The 19096-nt window shown below is 34.5% G+C and overlaps 3 protein-coding genes across 3 annotated transcripts; 2 read left to right on the forward strand and 1 right to left on the reverse strand.

Moving 5' to 3' along the window:
* The first annotated feature begins 1364 nt into the window (after positions 1-1364).
* On the forward strand, positions 1365-5522 carry LOC121234478 (2-hydroxy-palmitic acid dioxygenase MPO1). The gene is made up of 4 exons (XM_041130421.1): positions 1365-1907; positions 4928-4990; positions 5074-5145; positions 5230-5522. The coding sequence occupies exons 1-4, from the start codon at positions 1557-1559 to the stop codon at positions 5344-5346; spliced, it is 603 nt and encodes a 200-aa protein (XP_040986355.1). The 5' UTR covers positions 1365-1556; the 3' UTR covers positions 5347-5522.
* Positions 5523-5572: 50 nt separating this feature from the next.
* LOC121234477 (pentatricopeptide repeat-containing protein At1g59720, chloroplastic/mitochondrial-like) lies at positions 5573-7175 on the reverse strand. Its single transcript, XM_041130418.1, has one exon. It carries the CDS (start codon positions 7141-7143, stop codon positions 5575-5577), a length of 1569 nt encoding a protein of 522 aa, XP_040986352.1. The 5' UTR covers positions 7144-7175; the 3' UTR covers positions 5573-5574.
* A 913-nt stretch (positions 7176-8088) lies between these two features.
* Positions 8089-17929, forward strand: LOC121235352 (cyclic nucleotide-gated ion channel 1-like). The gene is made up of 9 exons (XM_041131700.1): positions 8089-8323; positions 9162-9189; positions 9245-9315; positions 9644-10121; positions 10248-10454; positions 10581-10855; positions 15203-15314; positions 16391-16660; positions 17450-17929. Exons 3-9 carry the CDS (start codon positions 9275-9277, stop codon positions 17927-17929), a joined length of 1863 nt encoding a protein of 620 aa, XP_040987634.1. The 5' UTR covers positions 8089-8323; positions 9162-9189; positions 9245-9274.
* The last annotated feature ends 1167 nt before the right edge of the window (positions 17930-19096 follow it).

Genomic DNA, 19096 nt, shown 5'->3' on the forward strand with positions numbered 1-19096 from the left:
AAATAAAACTTTTCACTTATTATATTATTTATATATATATATGTATCAAATATTTTAGGTTATTACAATTATCTTATGTATTATTATTTTTAATTTATAACTATCAGTTATTTTATAAAAATTTAGACCATAAGATTTTTTTAATCAAAACTATTTGATTGAATAGTTAAATCATCAGTGGTTAGAATTTTTTTGTAAAATTTAAAATCCTTTTATTAATCAAAAGATAAGATTAAGAAATTAAAACAGAAAATTGAGTCTAAGCTCAACCTACTCGAGTTCGAGTCGTTTGTTTATTTTTAATCAAGCTCAAGTCATTTATATATTTTTAATCGAACTCAAGTTAAATTCGAACAACATAAATAATTAACGAATTGAGTTCGAATAAGAATATTCCATTAAGTTCGAGTCGAGTTCTAAAGAATAAATATGCTAATTGAGTTTGAATATCCTTATTCGAGCTCGACTCGCTCGATTTATTTGCAACATGCATCAATCCTTAGGTCAATGTGAGTTGATAGATATTGTATTAAAGTCAATCTAGCACAATGTATTTATTTGTATTTCTTTTAAATTTATCGAATGAATGATATTTACAAAACCAGATTAGAAAAAAAAAATGATATTTGCAAAACCAAAATAACATATTAAATATGTACATTTCTTTTATTTTCAGTGTATTATACTTTTCTGCAAAACGTACAAGTCATTAATTATATCCATAATCTCGTCCTAATAATAATAAAAAATTATTAAGTCTGTTTATCACTTGGATTGAATTGAAATTAATTAAGTTTAGTCTAATTTTTAAGTCTAGTCTAACATTTAAATACTTAATTTTCAAATTACTAAATTCATATTTACTCAAAACTTCTTTACACAAAGAATTTATAATTTTTTTTAACTTCTCATAAATACATTTAAATTTATCTTAATATTTAAACACATCTAATCTCATCTTAAGTAGGCTCTATAAAACTCACTCAACTATATCAACTCACTAGTATTAATAAAAAACTCAACTCATCTCAACTCAACTCATTATCCAAACGTGACTTTAGGCTCCGTTTATATTCAAAAATGAATTGAGATGGTTTTAAATAAGTTGAATAAAATATTATTAAAATATTATTTTTTAATATTATTATTATTATGATATTTGAAAAAATTAAATTATGTTTTATATTTTTTATAAAAATTTAAAAAAATTATAATTATAAGATAAAATGAGTTAAAATAAATTTTATAATACCTCACGGCTCACGCAACCGATCGTTCTAACTTTTGACCGAAAAGAGGAAAAAAAAAAAAATATGATGACAAAAAAGAAAAAAAGGAAAATTAAAAAAGAAAAAAAATGGTAGTCTAGGACTCTAGAAGGTAAAAGGCAACGCCCAACCCAACGTGCTCTAGGCTCTGGTTTTCGGCCATTCCATCTTCTTATCCTTCCGTTTTATACCCACTTCGTTCCTTGTTATTTCCCCAAACCACAGTCGACGGGAAAATCTTTATGTTCATAACCTAAAACCTCACTAATTCCCAAGAAAAAACGATTCATGGGCAGAATAGGATTGTTGGATCTTGAGAGGCACTTTGCCTTCTATGGGGCGTACCACAGCAACCCAATCAACATTTTGATCCACACTCTCTTCGTGTGGCCAATCGTCTTCACGATTCTTATGCTGTTGCACTTCACGCCAGCTCTTTATACTCCCTCCTCTCAAATTGATATTTTCCCGTCTGGGTTCCTGGTTTTGAATTTTGGCTTCTTGTCCACTCTGATCTATTCCTTAATCTATGTGGCTTTTGATAAGAGAGCTGGTTCTTTGGCCGCTTTGCTGTGTTTTGCCTGTTGGGTTGGAGCTAGTTTCGTTGCAGATCGTCTTGGATTCTCTCTGGCGTGGAAGGTAATTGTTTTCCTTAATTCCGTTCTGTTGCTGAGAAAAAGGATTCAATTCCCTGTGGGTAGTAAAAAGTTTCAGTTTTTGGGCATAGAACGTGATATTAACAGAACTAAAAGGTTTTCCTGGTTTTCCCAGCTTCCAAACAGAGCATAATTAATTGCAGGTGGGTTCTGTTTGTTCCGGTCTTGCATGATGCTCGTTTTCTTTACACTGCTTACCTTTTCATATTTATTTATATCTACCGTGGGGTTGGAACTTATGAGATGGGGTTTGTGTGCTTGTGCTTTGTTGAGAAGATGGCTAGGTATACTCTTTAAGGCTACTGCCTCAGACAAAATTTTTGAATTTGGACTATTTACATTGACCGGGTACTCGTGGCTTTATTCTGGGCTTCGCATTTAGTTCTAGCAGGACCCAATATTGGTTTGAAATGATCTCTATCTTTCTGATGTTTGAAGCATGGTCAACCAAATGTCTTATCTTTCAATATTTAGCCGTCGCGAATTATTTATTGTTGGAATGATCTGTGCTAGTATGGATGCAGATCTTGGTTTTTCCGTGCAACTCATTTGTTGATTGCCCTGATGTGGAGTCCTATGGGAATGGCTACATTCTTAGTTTTCACAGAGCAATTTAAGCTACTAGTTTATAATGGAAAATATAGGTGCTAGGAGCATGGGAGGCATATATGTGATTGAAAAATCTCAAACCCACCCTTCTGAAGAATCCTAAAACTCCTCAGGATTAGTTTTGGTGATGGCTCTCAAGTAATAATTCATATTATCGCAGAAATTATTGAAATAAAAAAAGAAAACAATATTATTTGCTATAAGTGTAAGGAAGAAAACGATATATATATTTTTTTAATCTCTGTGATGCAATTGGAGCTTCTTGACAGAAAATAAGATATTTAGATAATCCTTTGTAGCCCCAGTGGTAACTTCCTTATCTCTCTCTCTCTGACTTCCAACCCCCTCCCTCCCACAAATCTCCATGCCATTATGGTCTTCTTTTTTACTTAAGTAAGTAGAAATGTGGTGCCCCTCCATTTATGATCTATTAATTACAGCTCTTTCCTAACAGTTGCACATTAATCTCAATTTAGATAATTAATCTATATCAGACTGTAGAATCATTGCTTTGATGAAGAATGCAAAGACAAAGAGTAATAACTAATCTCCGTGTTTTTCATTCTCCCATGGAGTAGTACAAGATCAATCCAGTGACATTCTACATTTTTCATTTTCTTTCTTTTCCCCCACAAAATTCTCTTTCATGTTTATAGGATGTCTTAACTAAGCTTGCTATTGGCTCATAGCGCATGCAATATATTTATCAATCTCATTTTTGTCACTCAGTGGCGCTTATTTGTCTGATGTGTTTCATAAGCAAGTTTCTTGTGTAAGATAATGTGCTCTTCTCTGTGCTCATAGGGATATGTAATAGATGTCTTTTAGTAGACCATAGAAGTAATACAGGAAATATTTTACATACTAACTTGCTTTATTGGGAAATATGTTTATTCCTCTTTGCCTGATCACCTCAAGTAAGGTTTTCTGAACTTACCATTATATTACCACTTTTTAAGAGTTGCATAATAAAATATTGGCAGTTGTCTAGAAGGCTATGGCCAAAGTTATGCAATGGCTTGACTAGTCATTGGAGAAGGCATATGACATGAGCATACAAGTGAAAGCATCGAATAGATGATTGAAAGCAATTCTGAAGCTTTCTGCGACCACCGAGTCTTCTTTTACTAAAAGCTGCATGCAGCAGTGTTATATTAATAAAAAAAAAAATTGACCAATTTTGGAGTTTTTTACCAGCTAAGATTTCTTCCCATCCCGCCCCACTTTTTATTTTTATTTTTTGTTATCGGTAGGAATATTAATTGAAATTGGAGTTATCCTTCATCTCATCCTAAATTCAAGACACAGAAGTGGAAACCAGTTAGAATACTTCACTTTACCCTCCTTGAAGAAACCAAGTTTCCAAGTAGAATGATATTACCAATCTATATGATTATTTGTTTGTAAGAATCTTCTAATGTCAGAATCTTTTGGGAGGCCCTAGTGGCCTTATATTGAAATAGTTAAGAAAGCCATTCCTACAGTGAACTTTTATTTCATCTAGAACTGATTGGTGCATTTTCATATTCAAAAAAAGGTGTTGCATTGGGATACCTTTGTTACATCGTGAAGTCCATCCAGGTTATGACTAGTATTTTGTTTTTGGTTATGTAATAACCAAATACCTATTGACATTTATCCATGACACATGATTGATTCCTGATATCGAGGTTTAGATTTGGAGCAAATGCTGTGAACAAATAAGGAAAAGATCTTTATTGCAGAAAACAGCCGGAGCACACAAATGAACTGTGTGAAAAGGAGACATATAGAAGAAGGCGTCTTAATCAAACTCCCACTTTAAAACAAAAATTTGAACAAACATTGAACAATATTTTTTTTTTTTTTTTAAATTATATATATCACTATGTTTGATTTAAAGCAGTTTTGGCAAGTTCTACTTGGCGACTGGGGTTGAGCAAACATCCTTTTCAGTCTTGGGAAATTTTTCCCATATATATTTTTTTTTTTGAAATACTCGGTTGCATCATGACAAACTCGTGCTTCTGTTTCTCTTCAAACCTGGAAGATAAAAACTAGGGATGAATCTTCTAGTTCCTTTTTGTGGCTCTCCTTTCCTCCTTTCCTTTTCTCTGCGGGAGTAGAGCCCAGTGTATTAAACTATCGAGTTGTGTGTTCCCTTGAGAATTACTTTTAGTTTTTAAATTGTGAGAATTAAACGGGCCAGTTGGTGGAAATTGAATTCTTTCTTTCCTTAAGAAATGGTACTGATCAGAATCAAATATGTTTCTCATTAATTGCTTATGCGAAAGACTTCCTACCTAAATTCATCCCTTTAGGATTGTTAAAGTAGAATTCATCCACGTTTTTACAATTCCTTCACTTATTGTTGGACGTATTGAATTTTAACTGTTTTGGAAATTAACTATCCAGGTTGTTCTAGCATCTCAGTTGCTCTGTTGGTCTGGACAGTTTATAGGACATGGGGTGTTTGAGGTGATTACTTTCTAAAGCATGATGTATTGTTTATTTTTCCTATCATCTTGGACGTAGCCCTTAAATATCTCTTTTGTTTGCAGAGACGAGCACCAGCTCTTCTGGACAATCTTGTTCAAGCTTTCCTAATGGCTCCTTTTTTTGTATTGCTCGAGGTATCTATTTCTAATCCTCATTTCACGAATGATTTTCTGATTTCCTAAAAATGAATTGGATATGGTGTTCTTGTTGGTTTGCAGGTTCTTAAGAAATTTCTTGGATATGAACCCTATCCAGGGTTCCATGAAAGTGTGCAAGCAAAGATTGATTCTGATCTAAAAGAATGGAACAGCAACAAACAAAAGAAACTTTCCTAAGCCCATGCTTTTGCAATGGCTACTTTCACTTAATCCTTTGTAAAGGACGAGACGAATGGTTTTTTACCAATATAATAGTCTGCAGTTTCTGATGTAATTATAAATGACTGTGTACTTTTGTCCCTTGGAATGTATGTCTAAACAACAAATAAATAAAAGTTATTCCAAGTGGAAAATATGAGGTAACAAAATGGAAAAAAATAAGGTAAGAAAACCATATTTCTTGTATTATTGAAGCCACTGGGTACATGTAGTATTCTTATCTTTGTAACCGTCTTCAGTCTTCATCTCTAACCTGGTTCTGCCATGAAGACCAATGAAACTATTACCAGGCTCAGTTTTCTGAACTCCCTTGTCTTGCATTGCTTTACGCACTCCTGTCATCTCACTCCATTGACCTAAACTAGCATACATGTTTGCAAGGAGAACATAATCACTGCTATGACCTGGTTCTAACTCCAATAGATGGTTCCTCACCTTCTCCCCAAGTACAACATATCCATGCACCCCACATGCAGCCAGCAATGTCCTCCATACAATGGCATTGCATTCTATTGGCATACTCCGTATCAACTCGTAAGCCTCCTCCACAAACCCAGCTCGTCCTAATGCATCCACCATGCAGCCATAATGCTTTATTGAGGGTTGGATGCGGTAATCTTTGCTCATAACATCAAAATATCTTCTTGCATTATCAACCATTCCTCCATGGCTACAAGCAGACAAAACTCCCATGAAAGTAACTTCATCTGGTGTCTCAATTTTCTCTTCCAACATTTTTGAGAAAACTGCCAATGCCTCATCTGCATGGCCGTGTGCTGCGAGACCTATAATCATCGTGTTCCATGATACTATGTCCTTTCTTTTCATGTCAGTGAATATTTCATATGCTTCTTCAACTGCTCCACATTTAGCATACATGTCAATTAGTGAATTAGATACCGAAACAATCTTGCTAAGGCCACTACCCTTAATGCAGGAATGAACCCACCTCCCAAAATCTAACGCACCCAATCCAGAACACCCTGAGAGGGTGACAACCAATGTAGCCTCATCGGGATCTATGCCACACTGCAGCATCCGCAAGAACAGGTCAAGTGCCTCCTTGAACTTCCCGCAACAGACATGAGAGTCAATGACAGTATTCCAAGCCACTACATCAGGCATAGATATTTCTTCAAACAGTCTACGTGCAGTTTCGGAATCCTTCAACATGCCATACATATGAATCAGTGTGTTCCTCACAAAGATATGAGATTCCAGGCCGTGTTTCATGGTATCGCAATGTATCTGTTTTCCCAACATAACCGACCCCAGTTGCCCACAAAACTTGAGCAAGAAAGAGAACGTGAAATTGTCTGCCACCTCTCCTCGTTCTTGCATTCTCTTATAGAACTCAAAAGCCCTCTCTGGCTGATTAGTCTTCCCAAGCCCCCTAATCATCGTATTCCATAGAAACCCATCTGGGTTTTCAATCCCATTGAATACCGAAACCGCGTAATCCATATCTCCGTGCTCTGAAACCGCGCAAAAAACGATTATTTTGCCGATGACATAGAGGTATTGATTAAAGCCAGTTTGGATTACATGGCCATGAACTTGCTTCAAATCTTTCAATGTGGAACACTGCTTGAAAAGGGACATAAGGCTTTGCTCCTTTCTACAGGCAGTGGCAGAATTGGTAGGCAAAGAAGAGAGATTGAGCTTTGAGAAAGACAATGGAAACAGTAGAGAAGCCATTTCCTTGGCTCGGAGTCGGAAACAAAGAGAGTTTGATTTTAGGCAGTTAACGGTCATCGTAACGAACCATGCGGCACACAACTACCCAATTATACTATATACTATTTTGGTTTTTGGCATTTGCCATAAAACCAATTGTTTTATATTAAAAACTAATTTATAGACTCAAATCATTGGGTTCAGCGGATGCGGTTTCAAACCCACCCTCGATAATAAGGCGGGGTTGAAAACCCTCTCTCCGCATGGTACAAGGGTGAGTCCACCCAGTCCCGCACTATGCAGATAGCATCCCTAATTTATTATATAATTAATTGTAGAGAAGAAATATACAAGTGTCTCACTTTTACAAATTAAATTATACAACGTGAATAATATGTAATATCACTTTTAACTTGACATATTTCATGAAAAGATGACGGTATGAAAGCCCAATTAGTAAAACTTAAAATAATTAAGGTAGATGGGAAGTGTATCTTCAAAGTATTATTATATCTTCCATTTTTGTAAATTGAAACAATGAATGTCAAATGTTTAAGTAGTGATTATCCACCATTGGGCTTACATACAGTAATTTTTTCATAATTTTTTTTTTATATAATCACGTTTTAAATGAGGGGATAATTTTATAAAATAACTCTAAAAATAACATTATTTTATTGAAATATCCTCAATTAAAAATATAATTATATAAAGAATTATAAAAAAAAATTATATCGTATCACTGCTCTTTTGAAAATGTACAATAATTAATATAGATAACGTTGAAAGATAAGCAAATGTGTTTTGCAATCAATATAAATTTATTAAGCTTGTATGATTTTTTTTTTCCCTCGTTTTTACGGGTTTTGTGTGCTATATTTATAATTTTAAAAATAAGTATCCTTTTATAAAAGAATAAAAATTATGCAGAATTAAATTTATAGTACGTTTGAGTATTCTCAATCTTGATTGAAAAAAAAAAAGAAAAAAAATATCTCCATCTTGACGAGGGAGAGAGAGAGACAGAGAGAGAGAGCTCCAAATGATTTTGACTCCGTGAAGTCAAGTCCAAGTAAACGCAAAGAAAAACAAAAAGAAGGGGTTTTATATGCATATGTGTATACACACGTACACACTCTTGAATACCAACTGCCGTACTATTGCCATAATGCAGCAAAAGTTCAGAACAGCCTCCACCTCTAATTTGCCGGTCGTAAACTCCAGACCAAGCCGACCGTTCTGAGTTACTGCAACAAAGGTTTGTAATCACCTTCCTTTAGCGCTACTTCCCTCCCACCCCCATCCCTCATGCCATGCAGGATAGAGTTAGGTGTGTTTTTATTTTTATTTTTATTTATTTTTACTATTTCTATTAGATCAGTCACTTCCTGCACCGTACCGTTTGAGTGCCTTGGCTTGACCCGGGTGAGCTAGTCGAGAAAATATGGCACTTTGGGGTTCAAATTAGGAATTTTTGTTGTTTATGGTGTAATTTTGACAAAGAATTCTTAGGGATGCAAAATGAATTTTTACCATTTTTAGGTGCTTGAGTAGACATATATATATATATGTTGTAATAAATATATATATTTATATTTAAGAACGACTTCAGGGGTTAGACTTCTCATGTTAATGGTCCACTTTACAGTATTAAGAACCTGGGAATGCTATAATTGTTCATTGCCAGACTGCTCATTCTAGAAATCCATGAGAAAGTGTTTGTGGTTTTCTGTCGTTTAGATTTCTTCTATTCAGTTCTAAAGCGGGTAAGATAGTATTTATCTTCATGCCCAGTGTTGGAGTATAGCTTCACATATTGAAAATATGGAGTTAAAGTCCAAGAAGAAAACGTCAAACTAGAGAAGAAGAATTAATATTCTGTTAATTCTGTTACTCTGTTATTAAGTTCCTATTCTAGTATAAATACAGTGCAGACTTTGTAAATATATTCATTCATTACGTTCAGTTCAATACATTTTCACTTTTCTCTCCTCTGTTTCTATTCCCCTCTGCCTTCATCCAGTTCTCAGTTGAGTTTTCATCAAGTTCTTGACACCCAGGTAAAGAAGCTATAAAAAAAAAAAAAAAAATTGCAGGTGCTGAAAAAGGCTCGAGGGGTTTGCAAATAGCTTGGAGCTTGGAATCCTTACTCAGTACATACTGTACATTGTATCATCATCGACAAGCTTCATAAGAGTGTGCATCGATCATGAGGCAACGCAGTCTGATTTGGCAAGAGAATGAGATGCCGTAGTTAGCATCTGCTTTTGTCTTCTCATTTTTCTTTTCCAATTGTAGCTAACGTATCTCTGTTTATATACTCACCTCTAAACTGATATGATTATTTGTAAATTGGTGCTACTTGTTTTTCGATGTAGTTCGTAGTTAGCATGCTTTTTAACATTTATTTTTGAAAAATGTAGCCACTTCGTTTCATGTAAGAATCTTTAAAAAAGGTATAAACTTTCATTAATCCAACAAAATAGTTCACATGGCAGTTCTTTAGCTTCTGTCACGGGATTTTGTATTTTGTATATCAATAAAAAGTCTTTTAACTTTATTCTTATATTTTGCTCAGGTACGTGGATATTGAGGCACAAATATCCGAGAATGGAGAAACTGAAGCCGATTCAGAAGAAAAGAAAACAGCCACAAAAAGGGATATTAACCCAGTGAGGTGGCTCATTCGGAAGTGTAATATCGACCCACAAGGGAGGTTCATTCGAACTTGGGATTTGATATTTCTCCTGTCTTGTCTGATAGCAGTATCAGTGGACCCTTTGTTCTTTTACCTTCCTGTGATCAATGAACACAGAAGGTGCCTTACTTTAGATAGCAGATTAAAGATCACAGCTACTTGTTTGCGATCGGTTCTGGACTTCATCTCTCTTTCAGATATTATTTTGCGGTTTATTTGTCCTTTTACAAACGAGGATTCCCCTGATCAACAACATGGACAAACAAATTTAATTAAAGATGCTTGGCCAATAGCAAAGAGGTACTTGTTTTCCCGGTACTTCCTAATTGACATTCTCGCTATTCTTCCAGCTCCACAGGTAAGGGACACTTTTGATCTGCTAGCTTCTAAGTTGTTTTGCTTATGTAAATGTTTTCTCAGTTTTAACTGCAATGCAAAACATATCAAGGAAGTTTAATCTGAATATGAGAAGTAATTCCTCCAGGTGGCAGTTCCAATTATATTTTCAGATGTGGGAAGTCAGACATATTGGAAAATATTCCTTGGCGCTGTCGTTCTCTTTCAGTATGTGCTGAGAGTTTTACGAATCTTCCGAGTATGGAGTAAGGTTGAAAAGAGTGCCACCATATTTAAAGCTGTATCATGGTTGAATGCTGGAAATTATTTTTATCTGTACCTCTTTGCCAGTTATGTAAGTTTGATTGTCATTAAAATACGTATTCCCCTATTCTAACACTGTTTTGCATTTCTTAATTTTCATTTTTTTGGCGACTTCTTCATAATTTATTGATCTTTTAGAGATCTGATGTTATATTAGGTATTGGGTGCATTTTGGTACTTTTCATCCATTCAACGACTGATGGATTGCTGGCACTTAGCCTGTAAACGTAATAAGGGATGCAACCCAAGTTCTTTTTTCTGTGACCACGATGATGGAAATCACATATTTAAAAAGGAATGGTGCCCTGTAAAAACACCAAATTCAACAGCATTTGACTTTGGAATATTCCTTGAAGCCCTTCAATCCGTAAAAGCATCACCTTTTCTTCAAAAGTGTCTGTTCTGTTCATGGTGGGGCGTTCGAAATTTGAGGTTTGCCCATGTCAGATCTCTGTCTTTCAATATCGAATTATTTCCCAATTGTTTCTTTATTACTGTATTTGTCTCGATAAACATATAATGCAATTGTAAATTCCAACACTCTTTGTTAAGAGCTTTTGTTGTTCTTGAGCATTTTTTGAAATATGAAATTGATTGATAAGTTTCTGAAGGAATGGAATTTAATGGTGATATTCTCGAGCGTATTGATTCCACACAGAATTTTTTTTAATGCCAAAATGCCCCATCCACTGCATATTTATATAGATGTAGACATGTAGTGATGTTCTTTCAAGCAGTTGCATCTCTTTCACATATTGAAATTGGTAAACCTCCTCTCAAGTGTATGGTGTGATCACCACACACACCTTCATCTCCTTGAGTAGACTATAATATCAATCACCATAGTTTGCCTTATGCTAACTCTCATGTATCAAACCTGCAGATTGACTTCAGATTGTAACATGACACATGTGTGCATGCTTTTGTCACTTATTCAAAAACATGTTAAGGGTGACTTTATCTCACTATATACATTGAATGACATCAAATCCTCGTGGCTGGGAAAATAGTTCGCACCCATGCCTCCATTGATAACTTTAGTCAAACACATAATTCATGTATTAGCCTGGACCAAATGTTTTATCAAGTACTTCCTCTAATGCCATTCTTCCCGAGGTATTCCTCGACACACCTTATTGGCAACTTAACACTATCCATGCAAAAATATTATAAGTTTACATTATGGTGCATATCTGTTGCTCATCAACGTCTCTTGTCTTTACTTGATCAATTATGTCTGTTAGGTGGGATCACATAATATAATTCATCCAGACATCTTTGAACCCTTCCGATTTATGCTCTTTAACCATATAGCTATCTCATCCAAGTACTTTTGATCCCATAAAATTAAGCTGTATCCTCCATGAATTTAGCCAAAGGCTGTCCCTGATCATGATATAGCCACCACTATCTTCGTCGTGGGGACAAACTTGACTTTAATTTCACCCCCCTCCACTATATCTTCATTTAGAGCTCTGTGCTTCAATTTTTATTTGGACTGCTTCACTTTTTATTTGGACTTGTTATCACAAAACACATTGATCAATTTGCTATGCATAACTAATCCCATTTTGTCTTCAAAACTTGTGTCGAGCCACATTACTTGCTGCTGTGCTGCATATAATGTACTCAACTACCATTGTGAACATTGATTACAACTTTATTTCTTCCTCAACCAAGAAACAATCATTTAACGAAAAATGAATGTTTTCCACTTGTACATATTCAGTCATCTAAATTTCCTGCAAAGTCAGCATCATTGTGACCAACCAACTCAAGATCATTGAATCCAATAATTTAATTTCATAAACTTGGCGCCTTGCAAATATCTCAGTGTTTGCTTTGCTGCCTATCAATTTTCTTTTCTAGGATTGGATTGATATCTGCATAGATCCTATTGCATGGAAAATATCAGGTTTTGTACTTGTCATAGCATACATGAGGCTGTTCACTGGTTGTGGTAGGGGACATTTGATATTTCTTGCATTTTTGGGCACATATCCTTACTCGGACTTCGTTCTCTGAAGACAAGTGTGTTATAAAACAGTGATTTTTCATGTTAAGCCTCTTGAGCATCTTATGCAGATATTTTTCTTTATACATATATAAAAACCTTGAACTTCTATCTACGTAAATTCTTTTACTAAGAACATAGTTGGCCTCACCCTTTTCTCTCATTTCTGGATCCTAAGATGCCTTTTCATCATATCTTGAAACTTCATGTTTCATGGCCTTTAGCCATCGATCAACATCACTGCTATTAAATTATTAATTTTCTAAGGAAAGTTTTTAGTATCATTCTCGAAATTTTCCATGGCTGTCTTAAGGGCATAATGATCTTTAAACATTAATCACTTAATGGCATGTTTGGATAGGAATAATTTTGATCTACAGTATAGTTTTTCATCTACAATAAAATCTTTTTCTCATTTTCTTCCCAAACTTACAGAACTACTCATCTCAACCTTTTTCACTTTTTGATTAAAAATATATTATTTTAATATAATACCTTCATCTCACACTTTAACAAAGATTATTAAAAGTACATTCTTTTAATTTTGAGGTAGGACCCACACTTTCACAAAAACCCATAAAACTTTCATCTCAACTTCATTTCTTCACTATTCATTAAAAACTTATCAACTCTTAGCATCCAAACATCACCTTAGGTTCCTTTTGTCTCAACATATGAATTGGAAATTTTGTTCTCAATGGATTTCATTTTTCTTTCACTATTTTCAGCTTTATTTTTCTATTTATATGGTGTAAAAAGCCTGTTGGAATAGGTTTTTAATTTCAGGGTTGCCCAATAACCCAATCAAGTCTATGAGAGTCCCCAGATTGGTATCTTCAAAGAAGACAACATCCCTTCTTTCTATCAATCTTTGTTCAGTGTCATGAAACTGGTGGCAACTCCAATTTTTTCACAGATCCTATAAACCTGCATTCCCATAGTTTATATTCAAAATAAAGTACTTGTGTTTTAAAATTGCATACCCCGAGTTTACATCAATCTGATTTCTAGCTTGGGCAATGTTTGTAGGGTATTAAGGGTTTGGCTTTGTTCTTGACTTTATGTAATATATATGCTCTAAGACAATAAAGCTTCTCTCAAAAGTGGGTATGGAGATAAGCATATACCTTCATGGACCTCGTCACATCGAAGAGTTTGATTTCTTTTTCCTACAATCTCTTTTCTCTGGAATTTATAATGCATAGTGTAAACATGTCTTATTTCATTTACCTTGCAGAAATCATCCAAAGCCTCTTATTCAAGACCCCAATCATTATTCAAATTTCTAACGGACATGCCCATTTGGGTTTCTACTTTGACATTATATTCTTTACTTCTATTAATTGTCTTAGATTTATTACTAAAGAGTTCCTTTGATGTGTCTAAATTATTTCATTCCTGTACATATCTTTATTCTAAGTGGATTATCTCAAGCAAATATGATGACTGCCAGGTTTACTAAATGATTTATTGGTCATTTTCCATTTGACACGCGGTTTACATAGGTCTAAATTATCACAACCCACTAATGGAATAAGTCTACTCTTGTACATTCTTATCATTTTATTTAATTATGTGACCCAATCTTACATGCCACAAATAAAAACTGTTGATTGACACGATGAATAAAATGAAATAGGTTCTTTATTGTGTTATTATCAATATTCTGCGGGTACCTATCAGGGACACTCACACATTTCACTCTTACACCACACTTAACTAATTATTGCTGCTCTGGACTTGAACTCAACTTTGTATGCTTTCTGACCAAATAGAATAAATGATATTAAATCTCTATGAATACGGGAAACAATCATACATCCCCTTATATAATTACACTCATTTGAAGGAAATTGACATGCGCCTTCCCCAATGAATCAGAATATGTTTTATTGATCATTTCGGCTCTGCACTTGTCAGCTTGCTTCTCCTTGAAATATATTCATGCGCTTCTGGTTCTGTGTCTCATTGGTGTAGCATCAATCGACTAGGCATTTGATATTTAACTTCCAATTTCACTTCTGGGAAAATCATCATGATCTCCTATGTTCCTTTGGCTTCCCTTTACCAGAACATCCGGCCTTATTGCCCTTTCTTCCCACGCTTGAAGCAACTTCCAATTGAATAATTATTTTTCTCATTTTCTTCTTTGTCCATCTCTTCTTGCATTCCTTCCCCAATAGCTGTGTTTTTTGCTTGGAAAGCCTCTTTAGGAAGGATATTCATCATAAATAATCTGAGGAAAGTCAGACTAATGCTGTAATTGAGTGGTGTTGCCATGTGTAGGAAGTCTGTGGATCACCTTGTACTACATTGTGAGGTTGCTAGTGCTTTGTGGAATGATATTTTAGTCCGTTGGTTTGGCCTTTGTGATGTCCAGAAAGATAGCAACCTTTTTTTGTTTACTCTTGAAGAGGATTAGGTGGTAGCATACATATTTCAGCAATGTAGTAAATGATTCCTACAAGCCTTATATGATATATTTGAAGGTATATGAATGATACAATTTTTGAAGACCGCGAACAAACTATGAAAGAGCTCAAGACTTTCTTTTAACAATCACCTTTAGACAGCTGCTATAGACTTTGATGGATGGATTAATTTCTATTATTTTCTCGTATCCTTTTCTATTTCTAGGTAGATACTTTCATATACGCATCTCATTGTACCTGGATTATGCCTTTTGTGCTTTTTGTTTAAATTATTACTAATAAGAAGTAATAGCTTCTGATATTACTATCTCATAGACGTTCCAAATTTTGCAGTTCTCTTGGTCAAAACCTTCAGACAAGTCCTTATGAATGGGAAAACGTTTTTGCAATTTTTATTACAATCTCCGGCTTGCTTCTGTTTTTGTACTTCATTGGAAATGTGCAGGTTTGTGCTCAACATCTTTTTCCGAGCTTCCGGCCCTTATTTATACAATCATGTGACCTGGTGTTAGAGATATAATTTCTAATTAACAGGACACAACCTGCATTTGCTAAGTACAAACATTTTTTACACCAAACATTATATTTATTTTTGTGTAGGCCTTTATTTTTATTAAGTATGCTAGTCTCATGCACATACACTTTTTAAAATATTTTTTATTACCTTTTCTTTTGTTTGTTTAAAATATTTTTTTCTTCTTCCCCGAATAATCTTGGTTCCCTTGTTATTCTCATTAATTTTCATTTTTCTGGAAACAAAAGAGGCCTATTAATTTTTTGGATGGCCAAGAAACATCAATTTCACAAGATCTTTGTTTATTCTATCACCCATAAGGAATTTATGTATCATGTGGGTTAAGTGGGAGAGTGTAAAACATATTTCTTATGTCAAGAGACACAATGTAACGCACATAAACATAAGTGTTTATTAATCTTGCTTTGATACAAAATTATAGCCTAACTATTTAATTTACAAGTATACTCCACCTATGAATGCTGATAATGAAGTATAGGTTAGCAGAATCCTTTCAATGACCATGATAAGTTCTCTCAATATAAGGTTGCTGAATTTACTTAAACAAATCATGGTTGGGATTACACCCTATCTTTGCATTGCAGTTGTGTGTTGATGCTTGGATTTCTACACCAAAGCTATTGCTTGATGTGCAAGGAGGTTTAGGCATGAACTAGCAAACAAGTTTAACGTCCTTCCCTTTCCAATGCGTGCTAATTATTTAAGATTTTAAAATATGTTATTTGTTTTGTTTTTCCTTTTTTCAATGGTTAATGAGAGTTGAAACTTTCTGTCTTGTAGATTCGATTTGCTTTGTTTACAAAATTTAGATCCATTAAAATTTTTAATATGAAATTATTTTCTACCTTTATTTTTAATTAATTACGAGTGTCAAATGTATACTAATTAAATGGATAAATATTATTTTTTTTTTTATCAACTTTAGTTTTTGGGACAAATGGTAGCTTATCAGGAGGATTTGGTGAACTAAACTTGCTATGTAACAGATGTATATGCATTTGAAGAAATATAAGAAGTTGGAGATCACTTATATGGATAAGGATGATAAAGCAAGGATGAAAGCTAAAGAAAAGAAGGCAGAGGAATGGATCTCTATAAACCAACTTCCTGATCATATGAAGCAAGAGATCATGTCCTGTATAAGACAAAAACTGGGAAAAAAGGAAGATATTGATACTGAGAATCCATTCCCTCATCTTCCCAAACATCTTAGTACTGAGATTAGGCGCCATCTTTGCTTGCCCCAGCTAAAGAAAGTGAGTCTCTCAACATTTTCTCCTTGTAGTTCCTTTTTTTGTAGAGAGCAAAAAAGCTGTTCAATTTCAGAATTATTTAATTTTGTGGAAGAAAGGTGGAAAGAAAATGAGAAGTTGAGAATGCGTAGGATTGTTTGTATATAAATTGATAGGCAATATTGTTTGGAATATGAAATTCTATAGAAAAGTTACCCTTTTATCATTTTATGGTTGACAAACATGACAGAAAATGCATATTGATTGTTCTCAAATCCCATATCATTTAGGGCTCGTTTGTTTTCGGAGATGAGATGAGTTGAGATTAAAGTTAAAAAGTTGAATAAAATATTGTTAGAATATATTTTTTAATATTATTTTTGTTTTGGGATTTGAAAAAGTTAAATTGTTTATTTTATTTTGTATTGGAAGTTGAGAAAGTTGTAATGATTAGATGAGATGAGATGAGATGTTTTCTGAAAGCAAACGAGGCCTTAAAGTCAATTGCACATCTCATCCTTCTTTGCCTTTATCAAATCCATTAACGACAATTGGAAAATAATACTATGTATTTGTTTGTAGCTGATGCTTCTGTTTTAATCTTGTCTGAACTCCATTTTATCATCCATATACATGATCATCGGCATTCTTTGCACTGAAGAGAGTTCAGCAGTGTCCCTGATAGATATTAGAAGTGCCTTGACCATCATAATTATGTCATTTTAGTTCTTGAAATTGAATTTCCACACACCAACATATAATGATTTTTTATAATTTAATTTTCAATTTTATTCTTGATTGTTTGCAAGCTAGGTGCCAATGTTTCAAGAAAAAAGTGAAAAGCAGTTGCATTTAATCTGCAACGAACTCAAACAAGTATACTACAATGAGGATAGCTATATTGTTCGGCAGGGAGAACCCCTTGATCGGATGCTCTTCCTGACACAAGGAATTGTGTGGAAATTCAGAACCTTTAATGGTGGGGAAACAGCTTTGAGGGAAACTGCTCTGGGCATTGAAAAAGGTGACTTCATTGGAGAACAGCTTCTAACATGGGGTTTTAAGGGCTCCTCCGCACCCAACCTATCTAAGCTCCCAATATCTAAAGAAACAATCAAAACCCATACCAAAGTTGAAGCCTTTGCTCTATTGGCCAACGTCTTGAGGACTCTAGTTCCCAAGGTGCAGGAAGAAGATACTGTTAAAAGCGAAGCTGTCCAAGAAAACACTCCAGTTGAAGGTAATCTTGAAAGTGCTGGAGATGGAGAGAATGCTGGACATCATTCAAGATAAGAACAACAACAAAGTCCTAATTACATTTTTTTTTTTTTTATTTGAATTCGGAGATTGTGTTGATCGATAGCCAGTGTAATTCAAATTCAGGATATATGCACCATAAAATTTCACTAAAAGTTTCCTTTTGGCTATTAAAATATGTTCACTAAAATATAAAATTCGAGTTTGGGTTGCAACTTTTTACTCCCTGTTTAATTAATTGTAATGAATAAATAAGCTGATGTTGATGGTAAATATTTTGAAATACTTTGTAAACTAGAGAATATGTAAAATAACAATAACAAATTAGAAAGAGAGAATCCAGTATTGAGGCACGTTTCGATAGACGCTTTCCTTAAAGTAGATTCTGCTGCCTCCAAATATAAACATGCACTAGACTTCTTGACAATCTACTCTCAAAATAAAACAACGTCGATTCCCGTTAATCTCTTCGTCGATGTACACAAAAGGAGATTCTTGAACCCGATATAAAATAGCCTGAGCCCAAATAAAAAAAGACAAAAGAAAGGAGGAAGTGTTTTTCTAATTTTTGTAGAGAATTTGAAAAAATGAATTTGTGGGTGAGGTTTCCTATTTATAGAGAATGAAATGACACTTATGAAATGTCACAATTAGAATAAAATTGCACTCGTGAAAAGTCACATCATATAAATGAAATAGTACTTGTGAAAAGTCACAACTTATATAAATAAAAAGATATTTATGAAAAGTCACAACTAAAATAAAGGAACACCTTTGAGTCTACCCAAAGAAAAAGTCTACCTAGCCTCCAATTTGTGGGTCGCACACCACACTCCCGATTCTTCACCTACGTCATGGTTCAGTCGCCCACTTCTCTCTGACTTCTCTCACTCGCCTCCCCCTCCCTACTTTTCCCTTTTCTCATAACCAAGACAATGAGTCGACTACCTCTTCTCCCAAATCTCCTGTACGTAGACGCCCACCCCAGCCAGCATCCCAGCAACAGATAACTCCCCTTCAACCCAGCCCCTTTCACGTCTCTCACCCATGAAACCCTAGAAGATTTCTTCCTCACCTCTCACCCCAGCCCATTCTTCACTTCTCTCACTCTTGAAACCCTCGATCTCGCTCTCAAACTCCTTACAGTGTGTTGAGCTTCTATTGCAAACTTCATACGTCAAACACCAACACTCAATTCGTACA

Source organism: Juglans microcarpa x Juglans regia, chromosome 6D (genome assembly GCF_004785595.1).
Source record: "Juglans microcarpa x Juglans regia isolate MS1-56 chromosome 6D, Jm3101_v1.0, whole genome shotgun sequence".
NCBI classification, from domain to species: Eukaryota; Viridiplantae; Streptophyta; class Magnoliopsida; order Fagales; family Juglandaceae; genus Juglans; species Juglans microcarpa x Juglans regia.

Coding starts and splice junctions, on each gene's coding strand:
- LOC121234478 (XM_041130421.1), top strand. CDS start 1,557: ATGGGCAGAATAGGATTGTTGGATCTTGAGAGGCACTTTGCCTTCTAT. Junction 1,908..4,927: donor GATTCTCTCTGGCGTGGAAG/GTAATTGTTTTC, acceptor TTAACTATCCAG/GTTGTTCTAGCATCTCAGTT. Junction 5,146..5,229: donor CTTTTTTTGTATTGCTCGAG/GTATCTATTTCT, acceptor GTTGGTTTGCAG/GTTCTTAAGAAATTTCTTGG.
- LOC121235352 (XM_041131700.1), top strand. CDS start 9,275: ATGAGGCAACGCAGTCTGATTTGGCAAGAGAATGAGATGCC. Junction 10,122..10,247: donor CTATTCTTCCAGCTCCACAG/GTAAGGGACACT, acceptor TAATTCCTCCAG/GTGGCAGTTCCAATTATATT. Junction 10,455..10,580: donor TGTACCTCTTTGCCAGTTAT/GTAAGTTTGATT, acceptor ATGTTATATTAG/GTATTGGGTGCATTTTGGTA.
- LOC121234477 (XM_041130418.1), bottom strand. CDS start 7,143: ATGACCGTTAACTGCCTAAAATCAAACTCTCTTTGTTTCCGACTCCGA.